This window comes from Pseudomyrmex gracilis, unplaced genomic scaffold (assembly GCF_002006095.1).
Source record: "Pseudomyrmex gracilis isolate BER0280 unplaced genomic scaffold, ASM200609v1 scaffold_56, whole genome shotgun sequence".
Taxonomy (NCBI): Eukaryota; Metazoa; Arthropoda; class Insecta; order Hymenoptera; family Formicidae; genus Pseudomyrmex; species Pseudomyrmex gracilis.
The window spans coordinates 181,337-197,212 of record NW_018020640.1 but is presented as its reverse complement, the minus strand read 5'-3'; the positions used below and the strand labels follow the sequence as shown (position 1 = coordinate 197,212).

Here is a 15,876-nt window from a genome sequence, read left to right as displayed (position 1 = left end):
AACGTATAAAAATGTAGATAAATACACGCTGTATATCACGCGGTCATTACATACTTCTTGTATTTATATGTTAAATTTTATTTGTTGTCGTTGTATATATATAATACATTTAATTTTCTATTTCTAATTCTTAATATTTTAATTCCTAATATTTTCTCTATTGTGTTCAGGTCAAGGTGTAAGTATATAACCGGACACGTAGTTTTTATTGTGCACCACACACACACACCCATGGACCATATAGCTCTGGCTTATAGAACGGAAGAGCTATTACATTTTGTCATATGATCCTGGCCGCTTATTGTCTTCTCTCCGATCGGACGAATCGATTGATGCAAATTGTGTATCCGGCTGATTTGGTTTCTGTGCACCACTATCTGTACCGTAATTGCAGTTTTAAAACATGGCGCCATTTTGACTGCTATAAACTGTGCGTACAGACGTGTGAGAAAAAAAATTTACGTGCGTGTAAATAAAAAATTTAGTTTTACACGCGTAAGATGCGTTTATTTCGGACGCGATTTTTACGCGCTTCAAACAACATTAGTTCATTTTTTTTTATTGCTTTTTAAATATAGAACAAAAATAGACTGACGCTCAAAGCGTGAGCGCTAAAACAAAAACGCACCTGTAGAACATAAAAATACGACATTAGAAACATACACTCTATTTTAATATAAAAACGATATATATTATATTTTAGAAATGATGCAAATGTTCGTCGATCTCGCATAAACAAACAGTATTATTACATACAGTATTATTGCAAAAAAAAAAGTGGATTGGTAATTTATGTACAATTTTTTTTAATTTTTTAAGAAGTGAAGAATACGTTGTAGAAAGAACGTGACTGTCACGAGTGCTCTTGCGTCCGTCATCAGTGAACCTGCAAAAAAAAAAGAAAACAGAAGCGGAAACTCGAACAACTCTCGAAAGACTTGAGCTTCGCCGAATGGCGATGTAACGATGCAATTAACAGTAATTAACCTTTGGCACATTGCGGCTCTCCTTCCTTACACACGCATACGCCGTTTTTACACTCCAAGCTGTCCGAAGACTTGTAATCCATTCCATAGCACTCGTAATCATTCCGGCAAAAACTGTACAAAGCTAAAACAACTACATACAGAACGAATCGAGAAATAGTACATTTACTCATCAGACAAGCACAAAAAAGTCCGTAAGAGACGTCGTAAAGATATGTAAAAAAGATGGCTATAATAATTTATTAGACGTCTGTGGAAAATATCTCTTTTAATAAGATATCTTTCAGATTTTTGTGTCGTCTGGATATTATTAATAAATTGCTGACTGTCGGTATTGATTATATATTCTCGGTTTTACTTTTTCTTCAAGCTTTTTTTCAAATGTATTTTCTATTATTTATAGTGTATTTTACTGTTATAAAAAAAAAAAAAACTATTATTATATTTGTGTATTGTACCTTGGTTCAGAACGCAAGACCTTGTTACGTTTACAAAATGATATCCCGTGATGCACTTGCACTGTTCGTTGTTGCACAATGCGAAGTTAAATCTTTCTTGACACACGCTATGCACCTGACAACGATCGCCAATGTTGATGGGTCCTGTGTATTCATTCATATTAAATCATCATTGACGTCAAAACACAAACCGTTTATTGTATTTTTTTTCTAAATTGCTCTTCCACAACGTAAACTGGGAATTACTCACTGATGATGCAATTTGAAGAATTGTTGTTATCCAGGTAGAAGTCGTCCTTGCAGGTGCAGGTGCCCTGTCTGCATTCGGCATTCATTATGCCTTGACACGCCGAGTTGTCCAGGCAACTCAATCCAACGGCTAATGCAAAAAAAAACAAGAAGCATTCGATTTACAGCATTTGAAACGTAATAAACGCTCTATCACAAAAAAATAACAAGAGGATCTTATGTGCATAAATAAAAGGAAGGAGAAATTATTTAAATCAAATCCTGCAAACACTCTCGCGGCAACATTTGATTATGCGTTTGATCTCTTTTGAAACTACTTAGACAAAGTTAAATCCACGTATTCTTACACTCAATGGATACTTACTTGGGATACACCTCGATTTATCGGGACTTGGCGAATAATACGGATCGCACATGCAGTTTTGCTGCCAGCGACAGAACGCGTGATCGATGCAGTCGACGTCCCTTTCGCATTTTACACCGACATTCGCCATGCGATTCGCTAAAATAAAAAAGAACGTAAAATTATCAGAATAATTCACAACTGCGATATGTTTGTATTAATATCGGTAATATATTAGAGGATTAACGACTTTTTGATCTCAAATTATCGTAGAAGAGTAAAAAAAACTGCGTAATAAGAGATAAGCATCTAAATCTCTCGGAAATTTTTTCTAAATAAGTTAGGTTTTTTTTGTTGTGCAACTTTTTTTCTTATCAGTTTTTACCGCTACATATGTGTTAACTTGCATCACTTTAAGTCGATTTTTGTGTCAGAAGATATGTTTAGACGCGATAATAATTCACATTCGTAAAGATAAGACTCACCGTTTTCCTGACACGAAAAACGACCAGCGAGCGCGAAGAAAATGAGGAACCAGCAGAAAACGAAAGTCTTCATTGGAATTGAAATCGAATAATTTCACGTGCAAACAGGCAACATATCCAGGTGACTGTTAGATATGAGCTCATACGCACTTCTCGAAATGCGATACATGTAGTATACGCCCTCCGTGAGATAAATGTCTTATCTCGAGGCATATCTAGCGATATCCTGAAAATGAATCAGAGCATTTTACTTATTTAAGCGAAACGTAATCGTTATCCAATGCAACGTCCGTCGTGTAGGTAATCGAAATAGTACCAAAAATTTATATTATGTAAAACAAAGATGTTATCTTTTTTTAAGTTATCTTTTGCGTATCATCGAAAAACTTTCTAAAATCTGTTTTTTTTTTTTCGACATTAGACGAAAAGCCATTCACGGAAATTATTATCTTGTACTTAAAAGTTTTCAAGTTTGCAATATGTTATGAACGCTCTCTGTATATATAAATAAGTCGTTAGAAATCACTTTTTCTGCAGAATTTGTGCAGATTTAACATAAATTTTTTATTTTTGTGCAACTTACTGTTATATTCGCTAAAAATTTCTAAAATTAATTTAAGAAAATTATTAAATTCAATAATAATAATAATAGAAATACATAATAATACATTATAAAAATATTATGTACATACTAATATAAGATATATAAAAATAATATATTATTATTTACATATATAATAATGTTATAATTTCTGGTAATTATCATTCTCTTTTTTCTCTCTTCTTGTTTATGAAATTTTACAAATTTTAATAGAGACAAAACGTTTACGTTTTTTTATATTCAATAATTATTACACAAAAAGGTATTCGTTTGAATATGACAAAGATATCGCATTTAGTTTTTTAAAAGGACGATTAGCCACGCGCTCATTAATTCGACGAAGCTTGTGCCGTGATAGCAATAATTCTGCTAATTCAACCTCATCAGATTACCAGACGCTTCTTCATTATCATTACGGTGACTGAGACGCGCGATTCTCACATTTGCTCGCGTTTGTGCGCGACATTTCACGTGTATTGTCTAATTCATAGTTACGATTCGCGCGAGTCGGCTTTATTTCACGACCAACTCTCGTACGCGATTCTCATATTGAATGCAAATGCGGAAATTATGAGGAAATGAAGAAAGTAAAGCGAACACTTGAGCGTAAATTGTTGAATTACAAAGAAAAATTAGAAAGTAGACAATTATATTGATATACTTGGCGCGCGTACAATACACGTATTTATATATTTATACGCTACAATATATATATATTTAACGTACATATCTAAAATAAACTACACAAAAACGTAGAAAACAAAAAGTCAATTGTGCAAAAGAGAATCTAAATGTCATTAAGAGAATTTAATTTTACACTTTGATGTCGCGTTTGTTTGTGCGATTTGCGCGCGCGAAAACGCATTCGGAATTTATCGGTGTGACGAAACGTGTACAGAAGCCGGGAGAGAAAATTAGCAACACATATCCTAAGTGGGAGAGTCCGAGAAACAGAGGGGGACGAAACACAGAAATGTGTCGCGGGGTTGAGAGAACAGCTAACGAGAGGCCTTCGAACACTCGCTTCGCGTTCTCCAGTTTGTGCGTGCGGTTCTGCGCGATCATCAACCGATCGCTGAATTCGATTTTCCACGTTTATTTCCACCGAAAATAGATCGAGCTTATAGGAAATCGGTGATTGATTAATATCGCAAATTGTCAAATATCGTAAAAGAAAAGAATTTACATCAAAAAAAAAAAAAAAAAAAATGAGAACTCACGCAGTTCTGAGCGGAATAATCGTGCTGATGATTAGTTTTGTCATTGGAGACAAACTTGGTGAGTGTGTTATATAGTTCTGATTTCTTGCGATCGACGTGATATAACTGAGATCCGCTCTTTGCTTGTTATTATTTATTCAAAATTCGCGAGCTAAAGTCGTAAAGTTAGAAAAAAATTATTCGGTTTTTGTGTAAGAAAAAAAAACACACGGTAGCTCGAGCGTGTAATACGCCTGGTTGTAATTATCGAGAATGATGAAGTAACGTTTGCGCTGTCATGTAAACATCATATGTTGTAGCGTTCGAAACACACACACACACACACAAACGACCTCATCACGTTATCTTTCTCCAAACTTGATTAAATTTAAATTTCACGTGTCTTCTCTGCGCGTTCACGAAAGAAGAATTATACGCGTGCACATATTTTCGAATCTCTCAGCTTTGTAATTGCAGTATCTCTAATATGATTATCACACACGCTTCCGTAATTCAAGTACAAAACTAAAATAAAGTTTTTACATTTGACTGCGCACGATGTGAAAACGTGATAACAATGCGGTGTTCTCTGTCTTTCAAAGACTAACGCGAGATAAACACATTTCCGCTTTTGCTTGCGTTGCTTGCCGATAAAATTATTTTTCGTGAAAACTTCGTTTTATTTGATTAAAAACATTTTGCAAATCAAGAAAAATCGTTCTTTTCTTTTGCGCGTGCAAAATTATTCACCTTAACATTGCGTAACGTGCTCGCGTCTTTAAAATTCTCCTCACTTTCTACAATTCGACAAAGGTCGCGAGATCACTTAAACTCAAATATATGTTGTTTCCCACATCGGAAAACAAGTGCTATTTTATTCGTGTCAAAAAAATTCTCTGATATCCCGAAACAAAAAATAAATTCTTTTTTTTTTTTTTTTAATATAACACGATAATGAGCTTGTCATGAAAATGTGCGATCAAAACATCTTGAAACTGTTGTATATCGAGAAAATATATTTATATCGTTGATTATTACTCAAAAAAAAAAAAAAAGATACGTCTGCGTAATCGCTTTTTTCTCGACGGTAGAACAATATTTTTTTTATCTGCGTAGATCTGTCTGTTCCGTGCACAAGCGAGAAGGATTGTAGAAGCATGCAAGCATTCCCGAGAGACGCTTTTTGCGAAGACGGACATTGCATGTGTCCGAGTTCAAACAATGAAACTAATATCTGCCTCAATGCATCCTCATATCAACTTACTCCAAGAAAAAAAGGTGGATACATAATCAAGTTCTTAGAACTTATTTCGTTCGTTGACCGTATTACTTGATAAATGTTTTCAAAATTGAATTGTATCAACATTCGTATAAAAAATAATTATCTTCTAGGTCCATTGGTCTATCGAACATGCAAACACAATCAAGACTGTGCGTTCTTTCAAGGAGTTTGCAACACTACCAACAGTCAATGTGATTGCGCGAAAGGCTACGTAGCGTCGAGCAATCATCATCAATGCGTCGAAGGTAAGCGCGTAAAAAAAATATATCTTACGCAGCAATGTTGAATGAAAATATAAAAAATATTTGAAAATTTTTATCTTTTATTGTAAAATATTTTTAAAAATCTCATTCCCTTGCAATTGTGCAATATGTTTTTTATTTCCCATAATTTTTGTTTCTACTAATTATTTGATTTTTTTTTTTTTATAAACAGTGGTTCAGTCGATGAATGCCACCTGCACAGATGAGAATCAGTGCAAAGGGTTTTTGGCGAACACTATTTGCGCGAAGAACGGAACGTGCGTTTGCAAATCGGGTTATCGTTACGAGGACAACGTATGTGTGAAACTACCTGGCAAGTGTCTACGTTGTTTTATTTATTGAAATTAATGACATATGCGTATACATAAAGAGAACGACTGCAAATTGTAGATTTTTTTCAGCAGAATACGGACAATCTTGCGTAAAAGATGAGGAGTGCCCGCGCATCGAAGGCGTTGTATGCGTAAACAATACGGTATGCGAATGCCGATCCGAAACGGTGTTGGGGGCGAATAATGAAAAATGTCTGCCTGTTGTCACAAACATTTTGAACAATTGCACGGAGTCGGTGCAGTGTACGGCGAGATTCCGGAATTCAAATTGCACGAACAACACGTGCCGTTGCGATCCGGGTTATCATTACGCGAACGATCCGGATCAATGTGTTGTTACGAAAGGTGTGCAAGTATTTTTTTATTTTATAAAAAATTTTATTTTTGTATAACGATTGCAAAATAATTTGATTGTACATAACCGATTAACTATAACATATCGATGCAATTTTATTGTCAGCGATCGATGAAGACTGCACAAACGAATACGAGTGTTATCAGACGGAGGACGATACGAACGACTCCCCGAACAAGTCTCTGACATGTGCGGATAATAAATGCACGTGTGCCGTCAATTATCACAGGCAAGAAAATCGATGCGTGAATAACGGTGAGCAAAATTTGACACGTCTCCGCGACAAGTTAATTGTCGTTTGCTCGTACTGTGATATGTGTGTCTTGATTGTTTTGGGTTTTTTTTTCAGAAAAATCTAATTTATATTTCTTGACTTATTTATAGGCTCATCGGCCGCGACATCATTTCCAGTATATGTTTTTGTTTTCGTATCTTTGATAACAACGTTAATTTGCGGAAGTTTATTTTCATAAAGCGCAATATATCGCCGAGGAAATATTTTTTAAATCAAAAATTCTCTTTTATCGATCTTTTATTGATCTTTTATTGCTCAACTTTTTCGATCAGTATCGGCGTATCGTCTTTACACACGATAATTCTTATTTAATTTATACATGTAAGATCGGTTCTTTCATCGCGATAAAGTAATTTAATCAAGTAATTTGATCGAGTTGTTAGTGTTTTTCTACTGTTGTTTTAATATTTTTATACTAATTGCATATTTTTTTTATTCAACATTGTTTTTTCTGCGTCTAGTTTGAATCAATGCAATTCAAATTCTCGTATTGCATTTATTCAGAGAAAAAGTTACCTGTATGTGTGTAATCAGTAGATTTATAAAGAAAAAGATTTAAAGTATATAGTTTTTAAAATATCGAAGAGTATTTTTCTGCATGTCGATGGAGGCTCCACATTGTGTATATTAAAGCTTGTTCTAGTCCTAAGATCTGACAAATAATCGACTAATTACTTTGAGATTTGTGATAATACGTGTATGTACATATACTATATAATTATTACAGAAAGATATATCAATCAGTAATGTGTAAAATACGTAACACAGTATTAATTCTTACAATTTAACGTTTTTTCTTCTTTTTCATTTTTCACTCTTTTCTCAAAATCGCTTCAACTTTTTCTTTTTCTTTCTTTCTTTCTTTATTTTCATAATTTCTATCTGTAAAACTTTTTTACATCTGTTTGTAGTACGTTCTTAGTAAAATAATTAGCGTAGCAAATTTTTTCAAATATTTATAATATTAATTTGTATCACAAAAATATGTGGAAAATATACATGTGTAAAGTGCGTTTTTTAAGTATAAATTATATTTTTATGCGACTGTAAAATTGATTACTTAAAATAAAATTAGGCTGTGTGTTCGAATTTAGAATTAATTAAATTATAAATTTTAGCGCTTTTTTACGATATTTTAATAAAAATATATTTAACGAATTTCATACATTTTTGCGCGTTTTTTTGTAGTACAAAATTTTTTTATTATTAAACGGTAAAATAGTATATTTAAAAACATATATAATTTTGTACTTAGATGTGTGTAGTATTTTAATGCATGTATATAAAGGATTGTAATCAAAAGTGTCAAAATTCATAGAAACACACAATTTATACGCATTCTTCTATTTCTTTGTACAATTCTTCTCTTTTTGGATTGTAATTGAGTAATTACACGCTAATTGTACATTAAAATAGTTGTCTGTATTTGTTTTTAAATTCATGTTTTTCTATACTATTTGTTCTTAATTTATTTTCTTTCTTGAATGTGTGTGAGTTATGTGATATGAATCTCGTTTTTGTTTCCGAATAGATTTTTTGCGAACACGATTATGTTATATTTTAATGCGATTTCACAAAATGTTGTTAAAACTATTTATATACATGTATATGTAAGTAACTTATGTATAAAACCTACTGTATAATAAATGTGTAAAGATGTGAAAAACATAAAACATTGAAATTAAGATTCCTTGTGTCACTTCCAGCTTGTGTAACAAATTTAAACACGTTGTTTTAGTTAATATGCCAATTGCACAATTTCTATATATAAAAAAGTTGCACAAAAGACAAACTTGTTACTAACTAAGACGCACATCAAAACACGTTTCGTTAAAAATAATATTTTGTCTAAAGGATCTTCTGGCACATTATCGTATTGCTTTACAATAGTAACATCCGTCGACAGAAAAAACTGTCTAGTCATGATGTCATTAAATACGGATTCTTACATTCACACTTTGACATTTGTCAAGATAGAAATGAACATACATTTAAGGGAAACCTGAAAAGGTATCTATACGCTGAGACGCGATAAGATAAAAGTACAATAAACTGTGGAATGACGAATATGTACATATAATTCGAAGACAAATGTTTTTCCACGCTTTTCCGCCAGTAATTGCTTGCTATCTTGAAGAAGAACAAGTCCTCGAAGAGAAATGATTGGAGATTTGCGAAATCGGTCGGGGAGTTCTCCAAGGAGGGAGTTGCGAACCGTTTTACTGTCAATCGCGCTGTTCTACCTCGCCTGGTCGACTGCAGTCGCCGACGCGCAACACGAAAGTAAGCATCTGTGTCTCGCCGTCAGTGTTGTTGAGTGTAAAAATTGAATGTTGTTGTTCAAGTTGAGCTCTGAGTTGCGAAGAAAAATATTATAAAAAATATTAAAGAGATTGATGAGGGAAACAGCAGCCGCGCGTCCGTCGTCGGGCGAGCACGATTAAACAACAGCAAGGAAAATGTTTGTAATAAGAAGATTGTTTGATAAAATAACTCGACAATTATAATACATATTGCTCGTGAGTACGTAAAAAACTATGCTCTATTAGAGCAAATGGAATCAAGTAAATTGTGCTTCAACAAAACTAATAAACACGAATCAATGCGAAAGATCGATGAGACCGCAACATCGTTGAGCGCGGCTGCGAAAGATGATCTATTATCTCACTCACGTGTTTGTGCAGACAAAATTGATTGAATTTTCAAGATCACATAAAACATAATCGTCATTTATTAAACATGAAGAGGCGGAAAATTGTTAGAAATCAAATTAACGTTCAATTGCGATTGTTCAAAAGAAACGGAGGAATGAAATTAGTTAAAGCGCATTTAATTAAGCGCATTGTTTTTTTTTTTTTTTTTTTTGTTAAATCGCATTCACGGTGAATTACAAACGTTGTCGGAGTGTTTCCAAGATAGAATTTTTATGACCCAATAATCTTTTCCTTCGTGGGGGAATCGCGAAGACCGACGCGCGGTAGAGTTTGTTGAGACCGGATCTACGCTCCTGGTTCTCACAGTTAGGTGAATGCCGAGTAGAGAAGCGCTCATAATTAAAGAACAAAGGGGTCCGTTTCTTTCGTTCGTTGTCGCTTCAATTTAACACTGAGTTTTTTTGGAATCGAAAGAGATTGCGGCATGCCGAGAGAGAGAGCCTTCGAGAGCAAACGCTCTCGCGGTTACACCGAATGCGCTGTGCAAATAATGCCGGACATCATTAAAAACCGACGACACCGATCAAAATCTACGATTGCTCGGAATTAGCATCATCATTAACAGCGTCGTTATTGTTCTCTAATTACGATTTGAACGTTTTTTTTAATTAGTTTTTCTTGTTAGTTTTAATTTTATCTGCGGTTAACGATCGCGAGCAAAAAAAAGGCGAGAATATTGAGACCGAGCGCGTAATGATTGGAGTGATTTTTGCTGAATGCAGCACTGTGTTAACACGCAACAATAGCTCCTGGTGTTGGATACAATGTAGGCATCGCGTTGCGCAACACGACGAATTTAATCTAACAGGACGCTACGTTCGTTTGTTCGCCACGAACTTTGGCCACTTACCAAAATGTCATTGAAACCGAAAATAAAGATATAGTTACTCGCTGACGAACGCAAGAAAGTTTTGCGTTTCAGTTAACAGAAAGAATAAAAATCTCAATCGCGAGAAATATATCGATTTTTTTTTTATTCAAATTTTGCGCACTGCGAAAGATCGCGCGCGAACTCAATTCACACGTTTCGAGTGTTAGAAAAATTTTTGAACTCGTGATTTTCGAAAACGGGACCGAATTAGAACGCTTCGGCTCTCTGTCACGCGCTTGTCGCCAACAATTACTCGGAACGGATGAAATTCACGCGACGCGTGATTATCGCCGATGAATATGCAGTAATTTTTTTTCACATGTAAATTGGCGCCGATTCGCTACGAGGTGCATTTCGCGATGAGATGCATGCTTGTGTGTGTGATGTTGCATCTTCCGGTTGAAATCGACAAAACACGGGGGTGCTATAGCGACGAACTCGCTTGCACGCAACATTTACATAAAAGTCGTAAAACGTCCAAAACTAGATTTAGTTTGACCTAGATTTAGTTTAGTATTTGGTTTAATATTACGACACAATTAATTAATTAAGTTCGATTTCTTCTTCACGGGAAAGAATTTTATACAATCTGTTTTGATTATTTTTATTTTATTTGTTTTTTATCAATATTATTTTATTAATTTTCTTATTATTGACTGAATTTTGCGAAGCGCGCCTGAAGACGCGGAATAAATAATTAAAATTTCGGAAAAGCGATTATCTGAGCTAAAAGTTTTTAATCGGTTTCAAAAGATTAAACAAAAAGATCGATCGATAACTCAATATTTCGAAACCAATTCAAATCGAAAATATCTACCTATACATCATTCTCATAATTCTCTTAACGTGTACAATAACACCTCGTGAGACATAGGAAGAGTCGATAAAAATTGATGAAATTATAGGGTTTTCGCCTCGCCTCGAATAGACGAAGACGCGCGATCGACGCAGACGGGCACGTTTTCTGTGAAGTGATTCGAGGATGATTATGCGCGGGATACGCCTCGATGATGTTCGTTCAAAGGTGTAGGTAACGTGTTCCTGCCTACGATTGCGCAACGGAACAAGCGAAGGAAACAATGAGAGCATCGTCGTGAAACTAAACGGAGTCCGCTGTCGATCGTGACGTGGCGGCCTTCGAGCAGCGATCGTAATCAGACCGGACCGAAATTCGTCTTCTCTCTCTCTTTCTCTCTCTCTCTCTCTCTCTCTCTCTCTGTCTCTCTCTCTCTCTCTGTCTCTCAAGAGTATCGAAAAATGACAATTAGTCGACTAGCGGTAGTGATGAAACGTTTCTTCGAACGCGGCGTTTATCCACCGTCATTGCGAGGATGACGAAAACGTGGACGGTAAGCGGTTTCACGGGGCTCCTCGTCCTCGTACCCGTTACCGTCTGCGCGACGATCACCTACGTCAACAGCAACCACGAGGACTCGTCGCGATGCAACGATCGCACCGATAGTAATAAAAGTAGTAAGCAAAGTTTTAAATAAAAAAAAAAAAAAAAAAAAAAGTAGCGTTATAAAAAATATCGATCTTGCATATAAAAATCACTACATACGTGTGATATAAATTTTGAAAAATTTCTACACACAATCCCGCGATAGATTTTATTGCGCGGGAATTAATAATGAGGGCAGCGCACCGCGGATACGCACGGCTTGCCTATGAAATATGACAGTGTTTTTCTAGATAGATTCCTTTACGGATCGCTACAATTTACTTTGTACACGCTTTGTATCCTTATTGTCGTTGTATTTGTTTTATGTTTTTTCTTTACTCTTCGGGGTTTTTTTTTTCGATCGAGCGTTAGAGAGAAAAATTTTCTCGAGTCAATAAAAGTTTGTTCTCTCTTTTTTTGCGACACATCGGCGAAAGATATGATCAATGATAAAAAAAATATGTGATTGCGTACGTGATTTTTAAAGCAGTTTATTATTAAAAAAAAATAAATAAATAAATAAGTGTCGAATCGCTCACATGATATCATATAGATAATACAAAACATATTTGGTTTATATGTTTATTAAGATGTCAAAGAAAAACACAAATATTTGTTATTTTTTTTTTTTTCAGAATCCTACGCGGAATGTAAATATGACGACGACTGTATTGCAAACGCGTATTGCCGGAATCAAACGACGTGCTCGTGCAAAGATAATTACATCGAGTACAGGATTAACAACAGCTCAAAAAATACAACAATGTGTCTGAGAGGTATTTAATGATTTTTTTTTTTTTAATACTGCAGTTGATCTCATACGTGCGATCGATCTCACGCGTGAGAGAATAAAAAAAAAAAAAAAAAAAAAAAAAAAAAAAAAAAAAAAAAAAAAAAAACAAAACCAGGAAGTCTCTGAGACGGCAAATGAGTGTTCTAAATAATTCTAATTGCTTTTGATATTTGGGAGCGAGATGTCATCGACCTCTCAGGCACGAGAGATTCCGCGGAGATACACGTTCATCCCTATTCCGTTCCTTTCTCACGGTCCCGTCTCACCTGGAGCGTGTCGTGCTCGTTGACTCGACACAGAGATCACAAATAATTTCTATGAATGAGACAGGACGTAACATATTCGCGTGCTTGAACATCACAATGCCTTTGCGCAGTTTCTTTGCACGCTCATCAACTTTGCTCGATTAAATTAACTAGACATTGTGTTATTCAGCGTAACAAAACAAGTTTGTTACGGACAAATTAGAGGCACAAATTAGAAGCACGACAAAAAAATGATGTACGAATTTGGAACCAATCAAGTACGTTCTTTCTCTCTTTCTCTCTCTCTCTCTCTCTAATTATTAAATTTTCGAATCTTACGATATGATAATGCTATTGGAAGAAAAACCGGGGGAAATATTCTGCAGTTTGCGTTGTACTGGTTCACATTACATTAATTAGAGCAACGCTGAGAGAATTTTGAACAATAAAATATCTGAGAGGTATTGTTTCGACAGTGGCCACTTATCTCGGCGATCCCTGCAAGGAGGACATCCAGTGTAAATTCACGTTCACAGTACAATCGGAATGTCGAGCGGGCGCTTGTCGATGCGCCCACGATTCTCACTTCTCGGACGGGAGGTGTTACAAATCCTCGGGTGAGTGTGTCGCAAGTTTTTTCTTGGGAATTATCCCAACCCGCTCTCCGGTCAACTTTGTGCGTTATATGTGCGTATTGTTTATGAAAAAAATATTTCGAAACGTATAATGAGATAAGATGCGATCGGTCAACGTCGCGTTTATAATCGCGCGAAGGAGGAATAACGAGCGGTTGTTTCTCCAGCGTGGAGAAACCGCGCTCATTGTATACCGCCCTCATATTATACCGTTAGAGTGTCGCTCTCTCATTTTGTGTAAATTGATTACGTCAACATAATTTTAGGGATCTCGTGTAAATATATAGCGAATTTCTAAATAACAAACAAAATATATGAAACACAAAGTTGTCAAACAATCTTATTATTTGTTTGTTGATGTAATAAAACATACAAAATTTATCAACAAATTAATGTTACGTTGTTATCTCTCAACTTGATCAGGTTTAGGAGACCCTTGCCTCTTGAATCGCAACTGTATTGTTATAAACTCGTTTTGCGAGCACAGTGTCTGCAAATGCGGACTGCGTCTTCACGCGAATTCTAACAACACCAGCTGTATATCGAGCGCCAGTGAGTAATGTGGAAAAAAAACAAATTGTATGATCAAAGCTTACAAGTCATCGGTCGCAAATAAATTGTATAAAAAAATTGCATTACAAATTTCTCAATGCGATATATTATTGATTAATTAAATTTCTTATCACACACAATATTTTATTTTCCATCTGTGATATAAAATTCTTTTTTTTTTTTTTTTTTTTTTTAGAATTGGGAGAAATCTGTGAAAGCGACGACGAGTGCGTCGTCGAAAATTCCAAGTGTATAAAAAACAGATGCGACTGCAATGTGAAATCCGTGATATCCAACGACGGTCGTCGATGTTTGAAGTCAGCTTCTCTGATCGGCGAGGAGTGCGAGCAGCACTCGCAGTGTCAGCTGTTCCTGAAGCATAGCCAATGCGGCTCGAACAAAATGTGCGAGTGCGCTGCCGGTTCGCACAAACGTGGCTATCGTTGCTATGCCGACGTCGGTGAATATACTTGAATATTTTTTTTATGTCCAACTTTTACATCTCTTAATCTGATTCTAATTAATTCAAAATAACACATATTAATTAATATTAAGTAACTATTAATTAATTAGTTAAGTATTATTTGTGTTTTATACAAAAACTTAGAATTAAACGTTCAAATTTGACGTAAAAAACGTGAGATCAAAGCACGTTTGCCGGATCCGATGTCATTGTATCAATTTAAAAATAAAGCGATTTCGTCGTTCAGCTCGATATACAATATCTAAAATTGAAAAACAATTTGTTTGTTTCTTCCAGAATTAGGCGGACTTTGTGATACTCATCATCATTGCGTCACCAGAAGCTTCAGAGACTTCAATTTAACTTTGAAATCGAAAGTAGATTGCGTAAACGGTACTCTTTCTCTCTTCTTTTTTTGTTTTTTTAACATTTGCATAAACAATTTATTATCTGATAAATTATTATCTGATAATGTCAAAGCAATGTGATTTTACTTAAACGTGTTCTCGTAGGTTTTTGCACTTGTACCGAAGGCTACACGTTGACGGAAGAGCTGCAAGACTGCATTCAATTCAGCGATAATGGTAAAATATTGTATAAATATAAACCACATAAAGAAAAATCGATAAAAATATCATAAAAAAAAGCGGAAATGTAAAATATATTTTTAAACTTTTAATCAAATCATACGAATGTCCTAATCTTTATGCGAAATAATATTAATTCAAAACTTTTTTTAAAAACTACAAATTTTTTATTGTTACAGGTGCGACAAGATGGCAAGCGCATGGAATATTTCTTATTATTCTTATCACGAGATTTCTTGTGTAGTAAAAAATGATAAATTTCTATATGCGGAGCAAAACTTTTATTTCATAGATATATTTTGTTTTTACTTCGAACGATTTTAATTAATTTATCAATTGTAGCTGTGTAACGCTCTATCTAGTTCTAGATGTTCGTGCATTGTTATATTTGTTACAATCACGCTTGATTATTGTAAAATGTTGTAATTTTTAGACAAAATTGTAAGAAACTCTGATCTTTGAAAACAAAGACGCCGATACGCGGAATTACAGTTTACACAAAACTGTAACTTAGCTTCTTACAATTCGCCAAGTTAGACAATTACGATTTTACGATTTGTTCACTTGTGAATTTGAAGCAGAAATTATTATTGTAAAATATCGCAATCAGCAGCTACAAGCAACCAAAGAGACTCGCGCTTTTTGTTTATTTAAGGAGACAGATTTGTTAGATTCTGTATAAACACATCCTTACAATCACTCGTTTACCAAGATATAGAGGTATATA

At 34.7% G+C, this 15,876-nt stretch overlaps 2 protein-coding genes across 4 annotated transcripts; one reads left to right on the top strand and one right to left on the bottom strand.

Annotated features, from left to right (window-relative positions):
* Positions 1-654: 654 nt before the first annotated feature.
* LOC109853872 (prion-like-(Q/N-rich) domain-bearing protein 25) lies at positions 655-2,691 on the bottom strand. 2 transcript variants are annotated; one of them, XM_020426412.1, is made up of 6 exons: positions 2,522-2,691; positions 2,058-2,195; positions 1,695-1,823; positions 1,445-1,588; positions 988-1,119; positions 655-886 (listed from the first exon to the last, which is right to left on the bottom strand). In XM_020426412.1, exons 1-6 carry the CDS (start codon positions 2,592-2,594, stop codon positions 807-809), a joined length of 696 nt encoding a protein of 231 aa, XP_020282001.1. In that variant the 5' UTR covers positions 2,595-2,691; the 3' UTR covers positions 655-806. The 2 variants fall into 2 exon arrangements, with proteins under 2 accessions (XP_020282001.1, XP_020282002.1); XM_020426413.1 differs by having other exon boundaries at positions 988-1,110; positions 2,522-2,688.
* A 1,403-nt stretch (positions 2,692-4,094) lies between these two features.
* On the top strand, positions 4,095-15,422 carry LOC109853854 (prion-like-(Q/N-rich) domain-bearing protein 25). 2 transcript variants are annotated; one of them, XM_020426381.1, is made up of 13 exons: positions 4,099-4,400; positions 5,438-5,599; positions 5,714-5,848; positions 6,039-6,179; positions 6,271-6,543; positions 6,659-6,808; positions 12,510-12,650; positions 13,389-13,529; positions 13,971-14,099; positions 14,296-14,559; positions 14,860-14,955; positions 15,075-15,146; positions 15,329-15,422. In XM_020426381.1, exons 1-13 carry the CDS (start codon positions 4,331-4,333, stop codon positions 15,391-15,393), a joined length of 1,839 nt encoding a protein of 612 aa, XP_020281970.1. In that variant the 5' UTR covers positions 4,099-4,330; the 3' UTR covers positions 15,394-15,422. The 2 variants fall into 2 exon arrangements, with proteins under 2 accessions (XP_020281971.1, XP_020281970.1); XM_020426382.1 differs by lacking the exon at positions 5,438-5,599 and having other exon boundaries at positions 4,095-4,400.
* Positions 15,423-15,876: the final 454 nt, after the last annotated feature.